Source organism: Pogoniulus pusillus, chromosome 32 (genome assembly GCF_015220805.1).
Source record: "Pogoniulus pusillus isolate bPogPus1 chromosome 32, bPogPus1.pri, whole genome shotgun sequence".
Taxonomy (NCBI): Eukaryota; Metazoa; Chordata; class Aves; order Piciformes; family Lybiidae; genus Pogoniulus; species Pogoniulus pusillus.
Window position 1 is genome coordinate 14,313,878 of NC_087295.1, and position 15,592 is coordinate 14,329,469.

Here is a 15,592-nt window from a genome sequence, read left to right on the forward strand (position 1 = left end):
GCCACAAGGCACACACCTACACATTAGCATAATTAATCAAGGACAACCCACTCCATCAGCATAAACCACACCTTGTTTTCCTCATTAACGAGGTGTCTGTTATCTATCCCTTCTGAGATAAGGTAGCCAGCAGCTGGTGGGAACCAAGGTCAGCATCCATCTGTTAATATGCTTCTTCCCTCCATTCTCACAGCTCTTCTGCACTTTCCATGCCCACATTTGCACAGCAATGTGATTATTTCTGAAAACCTAGATTGAATTTGCAACCTTTCTACCTTGATTTGTTTCTATAATGCCTCTGCTTTAACTGTCTTCACTGTTCACATTTTCAAAGCACTTAGTAACAATGAAGATGCTTCCTAACTCCTGCATCTTTATAACTTCTTTCTGTGCCTATAACAAGCAATAAAACTTTTAAAATTTATGCACAGAAAAGGGGGGGAGGATGTGGGGGGAAAATAAGGACAGAGAAAATGTTTTGAGCTTTATTTTATTTGTTTTTCTCAAAGCTAAAGATATGATCTAAACCTTTAATTCCTTTTTTCTCTTGCTCATCTTTGCTCCATCTTTTGTGCATGGTTTTGCACACATTGTTGATACTGTACCACTTCTGACCTCTTGATAATATCTTTTGGTTATTGGAGAGGAATTAGCTTTTGGATCTATATGAATGTAAATCGTAGTGAGAGAAAGAAAGATGGCATCAGGCAAAGATGACTGGGATGCTGAGATACTGGAACATGTCCAGAGGAAGGCAAAAAAGCTGTTGAGAGGCCTGGAACACAGCCCTGTGAGGAAAGGCTGAGGGAGCTGGGGGTGTGCAGCCTGCAGAAGAGGAGGCTCAGGGCAGAGGTCATTGCTGTCTACAGCTACCTGAAGGGAGGCTGTAGCCAGGTGGGGTTGGTCTCTTCTGCCAGGCAACCAGCAATAGAACAAGGGGACACAGTCTCAAGTTGTGCTAGGGGAGGTCTATGCTGGATGTTAGGAGGAAGTTGTTGTCAGAGAGAGTGATTGGCATTGGAATGGGCTGCCCAGGGAGGTGGTGGAGTCACCATGCCTGGAGGTGTTGAAGCCAAGCCTGGCTGGGGCACTTAGTGCCATGGTCTGGTTGACTGGCTAGGGCTGGGTGCTAGGTTGGCCTGGATGATCTTGGAGGACTCTTCCAACCTGGCTGACTGTATGATTCTATGAAAGGGAAAAAATGTTTTTCTACCTTTGGGGTTTGTAACTTCGATTTGCAGTAAGTTTGCTGTTCATGTGTGCATAGTCTTCCTCTCCTCCTTCTGTTACAATAAGGCATAGTAATTCAGCCTGCATGGTAATTGTTTTTTTTTCATGATGCAAAGGCTCAGGGGATGCAAAGCTAGAATGCAATGGGCTTCAAACAGAATGACCAAAGGCAAGTGTTCACGTCTCTTAACTCAAAATCCAAATCATGCAGTAAATCAGTGTGACCTACCCCCTGATTTTGAACTTTCACTGGTATCCATTTGTAGCTTTTCTTCTCATTCAAAAAGGCTAAAATTACCCTTGATTCCAGTGGTTCGCTACACTAGACTTAATAATACTGTTGTCATAAATTCTAGTGTTGAATGAGTACAAATCACTTCTGCCCATTAAAATGTGTATTGAAAAAGAGTCTGAAAATCTGTCTCAGAAGTCTTCATCAGTAGAGGTATTGTCTGGCTTAGTGCACAGCATAAAGATTGCATCTTTCCTAAAAATTGCCTCTCTTTGGCTATTGTTAGCTAAAATTATATAGCCATGCTTGATCCCAGCCAAAGATCATGTAAAGCAAAAGTGGAAGCAGAGCTATGGAAATTTGCAAGAGCTTAATTAAATTGATTTAATCTAACCAGGACCCAATTGTCTGTAAACAGCACTTGTATTTATTGCTTTAACACACTTGCTTTACATACAGCATCTAAGCCTCATCCATGTTTCTTCACAGTAGTAATTCAGCTCCAGCAAGGGCTGGAGTAGCTCTGCTATGAGGACAGAATGAGGGAGTTGGGGCTGTTCAGTCTGGAGAAGAGGAGGCTCCCAGGTGACCTTCTTGTGGCCTTTCAGTATCTGAAGGGGTCTACAAAAGAGCTGGGGAGGGACTTTTCAGGATACCAGGGAGTGACAGGACTGGGAGAAATGGAGCAAAGCTGGAGGTGGGGATGTTAGGAGGAAGTTGTTGCCAGAGAGAGTGATTGGCATTGGAATGGGCTGCCCAGGGAAGTGGTGGAGCCACCGTGCCTGGAGGTGTTCAAGAAAAGCCTGGCTGAGGCACTTAGTGCCATGGTCTGGTTGATTGGCCAGGGCTGGGTGCTAGGTTGGCCTGGATGATCTTGGAGGTCTCTTCCAACCTGCTTGAGTCTATGATTCTGTGATTCTAAACCAACCTTGCTCATGATGAGCAGGTTGAAGGGGAAGTCTGAGAAGCATGTTAAGTTTTCTTTCTCTCTTTGTAACAGTGAGTGCATTTTGTGGAAATCATCTTGTCTTCACAATCTGTTTGCTACATTATAACACAGCCCCAAAACTGCTCGTGCATGAGTGTTGGAGAAATTCTTGTTAGCACAGCACACAAGAATTATAAACATGAGCAACCCGTGCTGGGAATGTCCTTGAATCCATCTTGGGAGTTTAGATAGCAGGCACAGGGTAGCTTCCCCCCACGTGCAGCTGCAGGGGGTGGAGTGCAGCTGCAGGTGGGCAGAGTTTAGCCAGCCCCAGAGGCTGACCCTCAGATTGTTATGGTATGCTGACCTATTGATGCCTTACAAGTAACTCTGCACCCTCTGACTGTAACCAATCTTAAGCTGAGCACGCCTCTTGCTAGAATGCATATAAGTCATTGTATCATGAAAATAAAGTGGATTTGACCATCTAACCATAGTGGTGACCAAAGAGTCATCTTCCCATAGCGCTCCACCGAACGTGTTCTCCATGGTCTAGCCTTGAGCTCTGTGGTAAAGGGTTGGACTTGATGATCTGTGAGGTCTCTTCCAACCCTGATGATACTGTGATACTGTGAATCATTGTCTGTGAGTGAGTAGTATCACTGAGTTCAGTAGGAGCAGTCACGCACAGGACTAAGCACACACGTGAGCGTTTGCACAATGTTGGCACGTGTGATGTTGTCCTGAACAGGCTGCCAGGCTTTGCTTCTAATGCAGCTATAAATTCTTGGCTTGATCCTATTTTGAGTAGCTCTCATTGTATGAGCCACAAGCGACCGTTGTGCTAAGCCTGACTGAGGATGTTTCTCTTATTTTGTCGCAGCAACAAGAGCAAGATCCCACAAATCTATACATCTCAAATTTACCTGTTTCCATGGATGAGCAGGAACTGGAGAATATGCTGAAACCTTTTGGACATGTCATTTCCACCAGAATATTAAGAGATGCTAATGGAGTCAGCAGAGGAGTTGGCTTTGCCAGGTGAAACCTTTACTCTTTTTTTCATTTGTGCACTTTTTTTTGGCTTTGGTCCCTTGCAAATGCTGTCAGTTCCAGAACTCTGAATCCTCACAGCTGTGGAAAATGCAGAGCAGCAACTTTATCAGATTGTGTGTCTGTTCTTTCCACCAAGCTGAAGCGTATCGATGCAGAAGGGTGTTCATTCCATGACTGTAAAAAATAGTTTGCTGTGTGTGTATTTATAGTCAAATAAAAATAGCCCAGAATAGTGAGCTATCCATTCAAGAATAAATACATGTCCCAGAGCCAAAAGCACACACTTGCTGTGCTTCCTTGTTAAGGAAGCTGTTGGAATGTTTAGCAAAGATCTTGTAGTAGAAAAAAAAGTCAATTTAACAGTTGGGGGAGAAAAGGGAAGGGACTGTAAGTGAAGAAACACAGCTTCCTTCAAAAGTGCAGGGGTCTCAAGCTTATGAGAAGCGATGTGCCCAGGTGGCCAAGGAGGCCAAGAGTATTAGAAATAGGCCAGCAGGAGCAGGGAGGTGATTGTCGCTTTGTGCCCAGAGCTGGCACGGCTGCACCTCGAGCGCGGTGTTCAGTTTGACATGTGTGCAGAGGAGGGATACTAAGCTGGTGAACGACCTGGAGAACAAGCAGCTGAGGGAACTGGGGATATTTGGGAGGCTGAGGGGAGGCCTTACTGCCTGAAAGGGTAGGGAGGTAGTTACTGGTCTCCTCTCACAAGTAACTAGTGATAGAACGAGAGGGAACAGCCTCAAGCTGTGCCCAGTTTAGACTGGGCATTAGGAAAAAAATAACCATGGAAAGGGTTGTCAGGCACTGGAATGGGCTGCCCAGAGAGGTGGGTGTGTTTAAAAGCCATATAGATCTGGTGCTTGGGGACATGGGGTAGTGACAGACTTGGTGTAGTGAGGGAAACGACTGGACTTGGTGATCTTGACATGCCCTTCTGGCCTCGATCAGGGGTCTGGATGGTTGGACTCGATGAGCTCAGACGTCTTTTCCAGCCCAAACAATTCTGTGATTCTATGATTAAGAGGAAATAATTGAATATAACAAGCCCAAGTCAGATATTTTAGACAGAAGGGGCAACTTAGCATTACTATCTACTTCACTGTCACTGCAGCTAGACAAGTTCCCATGTTTACTCTCAGGAATGCTTACACAGATTCTCTTCAGCTTCAAGCATTTTTAAATCAAATAACTTTTTTTTTAAACACCAAGGAACTGTCTTGGGTTCAAATGCAAATTCCCAGAGACTCTAATAAATTTAATAGACCCAATGACAATTTATAGAATTTATAGAGTGCCCTCCCCTCTTCCCCCTCCTTTTCCCAAAGATAGGGAGAGAGAGAAAGAGATAAGCACACCCCAATAAATCAATCTCACTCGATTTGGAAGTTAAAAAGGAAAAGTTTAACAATAACTTAGAAAAGGTATTGGAGGTAGGGAAGTTTACAAAGGATAAGGAAGGGAAAACAGCAAAATACAACAAGGGATGGATACAACCCGAGCAATGTGATGGTGTCTCTGCCTCGTGGCTGCCACGTGGTGTGCTGGTATGCAGTGTGCGTATGTGTTGAGAGGAAGCGAAGCAAAAGAGCAAGAGACAAGAAGCTCCTCTCTCTTTTATACCACAGGAAGTGGGGGGAGTGAGCTAACCATCACCTGGAGTGTGGCCCACCCCTGGGGAGGGGCCAAGACCCCTAGGGTCAGGTTCAGGGTTACGCCCCCCCTGGAGTGTTAACCCTATACAGGAACAGAGAGCTATTTATAGAAAGGTATTGAAAAAACAGGCAAGAAGATAAATTTGCAGTTGTGCTGTAAACCAGACTTCTACTTCCAAAGAAAAAAATCATTTTCAAGTCCAAAATAATTTTCTACAGGTTATTTCTGACGCTCTGAATTTCTTTTAAATACAGCATATCTCAGTGTATCATGGCACTGGTGCTAGTGTCATAATGCTACTGAGTGAAATGGGGTAGTGTATGATAAAAAGGCAGCTTCCAAGGTAAGTGACATTGTAGTGCTACCTTTGTCCTTGATGGGAAAGAGTATCACATAGAAAGGATGGTCTGAATTGAAAGGGAAGAGCGTAAGAGGTTGCTAGTGAAAGATGACACACTGTCCTCTGCACATTCTTCTCAACAATAACTTGAATTTTCTGGCTCACTAAATACAGATTACCCCACAGGTGACCTTGCATTGTAAGAACTTGGCTCCTTTGTGGAAATGTGATTAATTGTGCAACGTGTTTCCCAAAAACCTTTAGTAATCTAACCTGAAGGTTGTGTAATTCACTGTGCAAACAACGGAGGGGTAAAACCTTTTGCTCCATCAAAGTATATGGCAAATCTCAGATTCCTGGATTGAATCTGAAATTTAGGTCCAGACCCCACCTAGAGTACTGTGTGCAGTTCTGGAGCCTCCCTACACAAGAGGGACATGGAACTATTGGAGCAAGTCCAGAGGAGGGCCATGAAGATGGTCGGAGGGCTGAAGCACCTCTGCTATGAGGACAGGCTGAGAGAGTTCACAGTATCACAGTATCCCAGTATCATCAGGATTGGAAGAGACCTCACAGATCATCAAGTCCAACCCTTTACCACAGAGCTCAAGGCCAGACCATGGCACCAAGTGCCACGTCCAGTCCTGCCTTGAACAGCCCCAGGGACGGCGACTCCACCACCTCCCCGGGCAGCCCATTCCAGTGTCCAATGACTCTCTCAGGGAAGAACTTTCTCCTCACCTCCAGCCTAAATTTCCCCTGGCACAGCCCGAGGCTGTGTCCTCTCATCCTGGTGCTGGCCACCTGAGAGAAGAGAGCAACCTCCTCCTGGCCACAACCACCCCTCAGGTAGCTGTAGACAGCAATAAGGTCTGCCCTGAGCCTCCTCTTCTCCAGGCTAACCAATCCCAGCTCCCTCAGCCTCTCCTCATAGGGCTGTGCTCAAGGCCTCTCCCCAGCCTCGTTGCCCTTCTCTGGACACGCTCAAGGATCTCAATGTCCCTCCTAAACTGGGGGGCCCAGAACTGAACACAGGACTCAAGGTGTGGTCTAACCAGTGCAGAGGACAGGGGCAGAATGACCTCCCTGCTCCTGCTGGCCACACCATTCCTGATGCAGGCCAGGATGCCACTGGCTCTCTTGGCCACCTGGGCACACTGCTGGCTCATGTTCAGGTGGGTATCAATCAGCACCCCCAGATCCCTCTCTGTCTGGCTGCTCTCCAGCCACTCCGACCCCAGCCTGTATCTCTGCATGGGGTTGCTGTGGCCAAAGTGCAGCACCCTGCACTTGGAGCTATTGAATGCCATCCCCTTGGACTCTGCCCATCTGTCCAGGCTCTGCAGTCTGGAGAAGAGAAAGCTTTGAGGAGACCTTATAGCAGCCTTCCAGTACCTGAAGGGGGCCTACAGGAAGGCCTACCACCACAGCAAGAAGCAGTTACTAGAAGTAAGCAATTTTCCAAATGAGGAGGTGTGGGTGAGAACCTTTCAGTTCAGTCTAAGGCTGCACATTGAAAGAGAGAACGGTGCCATGTCGCCCTCGCACAGGAGGGTGGCTTTCATCACAAGGCTTAAAATTGTAGGTGCTTCTCTTACATGACTTGTTGGGAGTTATATAATGACTTCTGCATCTGAGCCTTCATTTTAGAAGTGTAAATGGAACAAAAGCATAATCCATCATCCTTAACAAAGCAAAGAAAAAAGGTCACAGAAACTGGATTTGAAGAGACAGTTTTAAAGCTGATCTCTTATGATTTTGGCTTTGCAAAAAGGACATTCACAGCGTTGGTGGTGGTGTGAGTAAAACGCAGCTCAGAAGTAGTAAGTGGCAATGCCTTTGAGTAAGGCTGAAAGTCTTGGGTAGGAGAAATTATTCAGAACATGAAGGGAAATATTTAACTTCATCCTAAGGCTATGTTGTCATTTACAAAGAGGTAACTGTGTGTGCTGAAAGACTTGGCTCTCTCCAGGTACACAAAGGGTACGTTCTCTGTGTTAGGGTGGCAGAAGTCAAGCACAACCATACTGGATCCGAAGCAGTGATGCTATTTTGCTAAATGAAAGGGGGAATGTTTAGAGGGAGATTTCTGAGGCTCAGTGATAGTGCTACTTTGGAGGCAGAAAAAGTGTCAGCAGCACCAGGGGGGCGAAAATGCAGACAGTTTAAGGATGCTTCTGTGAAGAGGCAAAATGCATTATTTTTCCTGATTCAAGAGTTTAATTGAAGGCACTTGAAAAAGTACTATAAGTTTTGCTTGAACAAATCCATCATAACAGTGCAGTTTTAGATATGGGGATCATTCCTACATTCAGCTGGAAGAATGATCCATCACATCCCGCATCTTACCCAGGAAATAGGTTTTTAATTGGATATCTCAGATGAAATTGGAAATCCCAAACATGCCCTAAAGATTTTGTGTGGTACCTGTAAAATATTCCAGTGCCTGTGGTGATAAATTTCCGTCAAAAGCCCTTAAAGGTGAAGAGGGAGGAACAAGGAAAGTCAGAAGCCATCAGAAATTTAACTGAGGAATTTTAATCATCAGGTCCGAGGCACTGTGAGTCTAATCGAAGAACTCATTGGGACATGGAAAGTGGGCAAAGAGGCTTTGGGATATACCTTAGGGAGGGGCCTACTGGTAACACTGGATCAGTGAAGTAAAATTTGCTTTTTGTAAGCCCACATTAAAATACTATTCAAGTAATGTTTCAGTATCCTCCCTGTAGAGAGAGTAGTACTGATCATACCACACATATGTGTACAGAGCAGTACTGATCATACCACACGTACGTGTACAGAGCAGTACTGATCATACCACACATACGTGTACAGAGCAGTTCTGATCGTACCACACATACGTGTGCAGAGCAGTACTGATCGTACCACACATACATGTACAGAGTAATACTGATCATACCACACATACGTGTACAGAGCAGTACTGATTATACCACACATACGTGTACAGAGCAGTACTGATCATACCACACATACGTGTGCAGAGTAATACTGATCATACCACACATACATGTACAGAGCAGTACTGATCATACCACACATACGTGTGCAGAGTAATACTGATCATACCACACATACATGTACAGAGCAGTACTGATCATACCACACATACATGTGCAGAGTAATACTGATCATACCACACATACGTGTACAGAGCAGTACTGATCATACCACACATACATGTACAGAGCAGTACTGATCATACCACACATACGTGTGCAGAGTAATACTGATCATACCACACATATGTGTACAGAGCAGTACTGATCATACCACACATACGTGTACAGAGCAGTACTGATTATACCACACATACGTGTGCAGAGTAATACTGATCATACCACACATACATGTACAGAGCAGTACTGATCATACCACACATACATGTACAGAGCAGTACTGATCATACCACACATACATGTGCAGAGTAATACTGATCATACCACACATACGTGTACAGAGCAGTACTGATCATACCACACATACATGTACAGAGCAGTACTGATCATACCACACATACGTGTGCAGAGCAGTACTGATCATACCACACATACGTGTACAGAGTAATACTGATCATACCACACATAAGTGTGCCACGCTCAGCCGAACGGTGGAGAAGGTGTTTTATAGGTCCTTTTAAATGGCAGTCTGTAAATGAAGAGTTAAAAAACACTGACTTTTTTTGGCTTGTTTGCTGTCATGTAACTTAAAATGACCTTGCAAGCTTCACTCTTCCAAGCAGCGCTTTACAGCACAGTCATAAACCTCTGAAAACAGAAATTGATGATGGAAATGCTGGCAGTCAGACAGCCAAGTACTGCACTGCTGATTGGCACCACTGTAATACTCAGCCTGAGATGGTGAAGACAATAGCATAAATCAGCCTGGGTCTAGGCAGAAGTAGCTCAGTGCTCATATTACTCTTTTTCCACTGGCATGAGAAGATTTTGTCTTACACAAACTGTCACAGAAGAATGTAAGGTGCTGTTCCCAGCCAATGACCACAGTCAAGAGATTTTCAATTAGCTGTCTCTAGAACAAAAGGAAATATCAAGGAGATGCTTCCATCCCTTTGTGACATATCTATGGAGTCCACAGTGAGGCATTTACCACTTCTTGTTGGGAGTTTGGGCTTCCTGCATGGCTTTTTCCTACCTCTCTATTTCAGAAGAACTTCCAATGGGATGCTTTTCTCTGCCTGCATGTTTTTTATTGAACTTATCTCCTCTTTCTCTTTTACATGTCTTTAGTTTTTGGAAAGAGTATTCAAATCAGCAGCAGAAATAGAGAAACAAGATTCCGAGTCCTGACAGAATCATTGTTCTATTTGTGGAAGTTTTGCATGGATTCCAGTGAAAATGGATGTGCTCCAGTTTGTATTGCAGCAAAGCAAGAGAGCTGAACCTTGAATTTGTCTTGGAGGAAAAGAAGATAGAGGAGTGCAGGGTCTTTCAGGGTAGCATCAGAGTCATTTAATTATACTGGATTTCTTCTGAAGCAGGGGTTCCTATGTGGAGAGCAGTGTAGTGCTATGCAGAGATACTCAGACAGCTCAAAACAAGTCACCTTGGCATATAATACATGGAGAGCAGTGTAGTGCTGTGCAGAGATACTCAGACAGCTCAAAACAGTCACCTTGACATATAATGCATCATGGAGGAAGTTCTTCACAGAGAGAGTGATTTGCCATTGGAATGGGCTGCCCAGGGAGGTGGTGGAGTCACCACCCCTGGAGGTGCTCAAGACTGGATGAGGCACTTAGTGCCATGGTCTGGTTGACTGGATAGGGCTGGGTGCTAGGTTGGACTGGATGATCTTGGAGGTCTCTTCCAACCTGCTTGATTCTATGATTCTATGCTGAAAAGTGTAGTGTGGATCATACCCCCAGAGGTGAGGCACCTGTCCTGCCCTCACTGGAGTGATTTCTGTGGATTTGTGTATTCAATTCAGATAGTAAACTACTTCCTGTTACTCATGCAAGCACTTCTGCATGTGAAGAGTATGGAAGGAAGACTTTCTGGGATAAGATACAGTTTATGAATGCTGAGCAGAACTCATCAAAACTAATATCTCTTCCTAAGCTGTAAATGACAAAGGGAATTGTTTTTCCAAAATGAAATGTATAAAAAACAAAAATCACAAACACCTTGAAGTACTGACCCCACCTGGAGTACTCTGTGCAGTTCTGGAGCCTTAAGCACAAGACAGACATGGAACTGTTGGAGCCAGTCTAGAAGAGGCTACCAAGATGCTCAGAGGGCTGCAGCAGCTCTGCTATGAGGACAGGCTACAAGAGTTGGAGCTGTGCAGCCTGGAGAAGAGAAGGCTTTGAAGAGAACTTGGAGTGGCCTTCCAGTATCTGAAGGGGGCTACAGGAAGGCTGGGGAGGGACCACTGACAAGGTCTTGTAATGACAGGATGAGGTTTGAAGTGGCAGAGGGGAGACTCAAAGTAGATGTTAGGAAAGGGTTGTTTGCAGTGAGGGTGGTGAGACACTGGCACAGGTTGCCCAGGGAGGTTGTGGAGCACAGAATCACCAACTGTGATCTGTGATCTTTGATCTTCAACCACATTTGATGATTCTGTGCTTCACAAACTCCTTGGAGGTGTTCAAGGCCAGATTGGATGAGGCCTTGAGTGATCTGTGCTAGTGGGAGGTGTCCCTGTCTATGGCAGGCAGGTGGAACTGAATAAGCTTTGAGGTCTCTTCCAAGCTAAACTGTTCTATGATAAGTGAACTTTTACCAGCTGAAAAAATTGAGGAGATAAGGCATCTAAGTCAGTTACAGAAGAGAGTAAAATCACAAGCTTCTTACATTTTCAAACTAAGACTAGAACACAAAATCAGTGAATGTCTTCCTTTGCAGATTTTTATAAATTCACTAAATCTCAGAAGCACAGAAACATTCAGGTTGGACAAGACTCTTGAGATCACCAATTGATATCCCTACTCTACAAGGCTCACCTTAAATCATATTCCCAAGTACCACATCCAAACAACTTTTAAACACATCCAGGGTTGGTGACTCCACTACCTCCCTGGGCAGCTCATTTCACTGCCTGACCACTCTTCCTGACAATTTTTTTCCCTAATATCCAGTCTAAATGTACCAGTCTCAACTTGAGACCATTCCCTCTTGTTCTGTCACTGTTCTCCTGTGAGCAGAGCCCAGCAGCAGGCTCTCCACAAAATCCTGTCAGGTAGCTGTAGACAGCAATGAGGTCTCCCCTCAGCCTTCTCTGTTTCACAATAACCACCCCCAGCTCCCTCAGTCTCTCCTCATAAGATTTATTCTCCAGGCCCTTCCCCAGCTTCGTTACCCTTCTCTGCACTCGCTCCAACACCTCAGCATCCCTCTTGTAATGAGGTGCCCAACAGTGAGCACAACACTCGAGGCATGGCCCCACTAGAGCTGAGTACAAGGGCACAGTCACCTCCTGACTCCTGCTGGCCACAGCATTTCTAATACAAACCAGGATGTCATTGGCTTTCTTGGCCATCTGGGCACACTGCTTGTTAATTACAACCCCCAGTTCCCTTCCAACTAGCCAGCTCTCCAGCCACACTTCCCCAAGCCTGTAGTGTTGCTTGGGACTGTTGTGATCCAAGTGCAAGACCTGGCATTTGGCCTTGTTGAAGCTCATGCCATTAACATTGGCTCATTGATCCAACCTATCCAAGTCCCTCTGTAGAGCCTCCCTCCCTTCGTGATGATCAACAGTTCCACCTAACTTGGTGTCATCTGCAAACTAACTGCTGACACACTCTAGGTCTTACTCAAAGTCATCAATAGAGATGTTAAACAGAAATGGTCCAAACACTGAGCCCTGGAGGACAGTGACTGACTTGTGGCTGGCTGCCAGCTGGATTTAACTCCATTGACCACCACCCTTTGTGCCCTTTCATCAGGGTCAGACTGACAAGTCTATGGTGGGCAGCCTGATCTAGGGTAGGGTGTCCCTGCCCATGGCAGGGGGGTTGGAATTAGATGATCCTTGTGGTCCCTTCCAACCCTGACTGATTCTATGATTCTTTGGTTCTTGAAATGGAAAGTATCAGACAATTTAATAACATATCTGGTAGCTTTCTACCTCTTATTCATCCCAGCCAATCAGGCAGTGAGCTAATCATCCTGAAGAACAGAATTTGAAAGACTTACTTCAAAATAAAAAACATCCATTGTGGACAGGTGAAAGTTGTAATTCCTACTTAGGCAGCCCTGGGATAGATGCCATCCTGATTAGTTAGAGGCTGCCTGGCCAGCCTCAGCATGACTGGGGGGAAGGACTACCCCACAGCACACATTACAGGATGCACACTGGGACTCCAGTAGGAGAGACAAGGGGTAGGTTACTCAGCAGCACATCTGAAGGAAGCGTGCAGATGGCTTTGTCTACAGTGCTGCACTTTCAAGCAGAGTTCATAATGCCAGTGTAGGTTCCAAGTGCAATGTGTGCCAGGTTAGAGTTAGCTGGTATTGAAAGCCACTCATTGTGGAACTTGAGAACAAAATGTTCACATTCCTTTTCAGATTGCTATCCAAATGATGTCCTTTTTCTCACAGTATCACCAAAGTTGGAAGAGACCTCACAGATCATCAAGTCCAACCCTTTACCACAGAGCTCAAGGCCAGACCATGGCACCAAGTGCCACGTCCAATCCTGCCTTGAACAGCTCCAGGGACGGCGACTCCACCACCTCCCCGGGCAGCCCATTCCAGTGTCCAGTGACTCTCTCAGTGAGGAACTTTCTCCTCACCTCCAGCCTAAATCTCCCCTGGTGCAGCCTGAGGCTGTGTCCTCTCATTCTGGTGCTGGCCACCTGAAAGAAGAGAGCAACCTCCTCCTGGCCACAACCTCCCCTCAGGTAGTTGTAGACAGCAATAAGGTCTGCCCTGAGCCTCCTCTTCTCCAGGCTAACCAATCCCAGCTCCCTCAGCCTCTCCTTGTAGGGCTGTGCTCAAGGCCTCTCCCCAGCCTCGTTGCCCTTCTCTGGACACGCTCAAGCATCTCAATGTCCCTCCTAAACTGGGGGGCCCAGAACTGAACACAGCACTCAAGGTGTGGTCTAACCAGTGCAGAGTACAGGGGCAGAATGACCTCCCTGCTCCTGCTGGCCACACCATTCCTGATGCAGGCCAGGATGCCACTGGCTCTCTTGGCCACCTGGGCACACTGCTGGCTCATGTTCAGGTGGGTATCAATCAGTACCCCCAGATCCCTCTCTGTCTGGCTGCTCTCCAGCCACTCCGACCCCAGCCTGTATCTCTGCATGGGGTTGTTGTGGCCAAAGTGCAGCACCCTGCACTTGGAGCCATTGAATGCCATCCCAATTCTAGACCAATGTGGATTTCACTTCTCTTCCCACATAGAACACATGAAGTGCACTGAGTCTCTTTCACTTGGTGGCTTATATATTGCATTCTTTGCAGGGACTGCTTTGGCTTGTTAAAATGAACCCTGTGTATTAAACTGAAGTTGTCACTGCTGTGTGATGCAACATAACATGGTCTGACCCCAAATGCCTGCAGCTACAAACCCCAGCCTTTCATTGCAGCTGTTCTCTCAGAAACAAGTCCCTAAAGGCTCAATGCAGACATTTGCTTAGTTAAATCTGAGTCGAGCTGAAGTGAACAATGTATGTTGTTCTCTTTGTGCTTGTAGAAATGGCTCAGCCTCCATGACATGCAGGGATGCAGCTTGGAAGGGACAGTTTTTAATGATTCCACCTGAAGCAAAGTGTCAAAAGACTTGCTGAGAGAATTGGGCAATCAGGACTTTCTACTATTTTTTATGTAGCAGTGGTGGGTTGGTCCTTTGAACTCTGGCAGAGTTGCACCCTGGGAGAGAAACTGCTGCTCTCTTTAGGGCACTCTTTCCCAAAATCAGATGACATTTGGTAGATAAATTCATTTTTTAAAGATCTAGACTGCTGAGGAGTAAGCAGTGTTTATATTAGTGGAGTTATTTTGTGAAGAGTACCTGGAGAAGAAGTCTTATGAGGAGTGGCTGAGGAGAGTGGGGTTGTTTAAAAGAGAGGAGACTGAGGAAGTCTTTTTCACACTCCACAACTACCTGTCAGGAGGTTGGTGCAAGGTGGGTGTTAGTCTCCCTGGTTTAAAGTGATAGGATGAGAGGAAATTGCCTGGTGATAGGCCTGGTTTAAAGAGATGGGATGAGAGGAAATGATGGAGGTTTAGATTAGATATGAGGAGAAACTTCTTCGCTGGTTCTCAGACACTGGAATAGACTTCCCAGTGAGGTGCTTGAATTGCCATCCATGGAGGTGTTTAAAAACACCCAGATGTGGTGCTGAGGGACATGCTATACTACCAGGCTTGGTAGAGTTAGAGAATGGTTGAATTCCATGACCTTGAAGACCTTTTTCCATCAAAGCCATTGTGTAATTCTGTGAAGGTAAGCACTGGCATAGCGAAGGAGCATCAAACGTGGCTTTTCAACACCTTATTTCCTAAGAAGAACAAAGCAGTGTGCTTTTTCTTTTTGCTTGCTTATTACTTTCCTTTTATTTTTCCTCTTCAATGTCTGTACTCTGTAGCAAAATCAACTTTTCTCTGGGCTAGCCTGCAGTAAGTTTACAAGACCTGAGAGAACAGTGAGTTCTGAGACACAGTATAAGCATGGTTTGGGACTTGGCTGCTAGCTTTGTGTTCTTTCCAGTTCCTTCTGTAATACCTGCACACTTCACCATCCCAGTGTTGAAAGGTATCTTGAGGTCATGTGAGATGAACACCTATCATCTACTAGGATTGCTGTCTTCACCCACAGTTTGGCTTCATGTTGTAAAGGACACGGTCTTTGTTTTTCCCACACAGTCTGTCTTGGCAGGTTGTTGTTTTTAAAGTTTTAATCCTCAGCAATTGTTGCTTAATCCTTTGAGGTTTTTGTTTGTTTTTTTTTAAAGCAAACCCTGTTCACTTTTTTCATGCCATGTGAAGTTACTCTGGGTGCACTGGGAATCTTGAAACACATCCTTTGCCTTTCCAAGCAGTGTGTGAAAGCATAAAGAATGTCCTTGTTCAGGGTATCCTCTGGAGTCGAAAGGGGACTGTTCATTGACACTTCTGCAGCTCACACACAGCTGGGAGGGTGGTTGCAGGCTTTGAGGGTG

The 15,592-nt window shown here is 45.5% G+C and overlaps 1 protein-coding gene across 11 annotated transcripts in view; it reads left to right on the plus strand.

Annotated features, from left to right (window-relative positions):
- Nucleotides 1-15,592, plus strand: part of RBMS3 (RNA binding motif single stranded interacting protein 3) — a 599,905-nt gene that overhangs the window by 394,802 nt on the left and 189,511 nt on the right. For all 11 annotated transcript variants that reach the window (XM_064169766.1, XM_064169760.1, XM_064169764.1 and 8 more), the window contains one exon: nucleotides 3,274-3,431. In XM_064169766.1, the coding sequence (XP_064025836.1) occupies nucleotides 3,274-3,431 (158 nt within the window). The remainder of the gene's footprint in view (nucleotides 1-3,273; nucleotides 3,432-15,592) is intronic.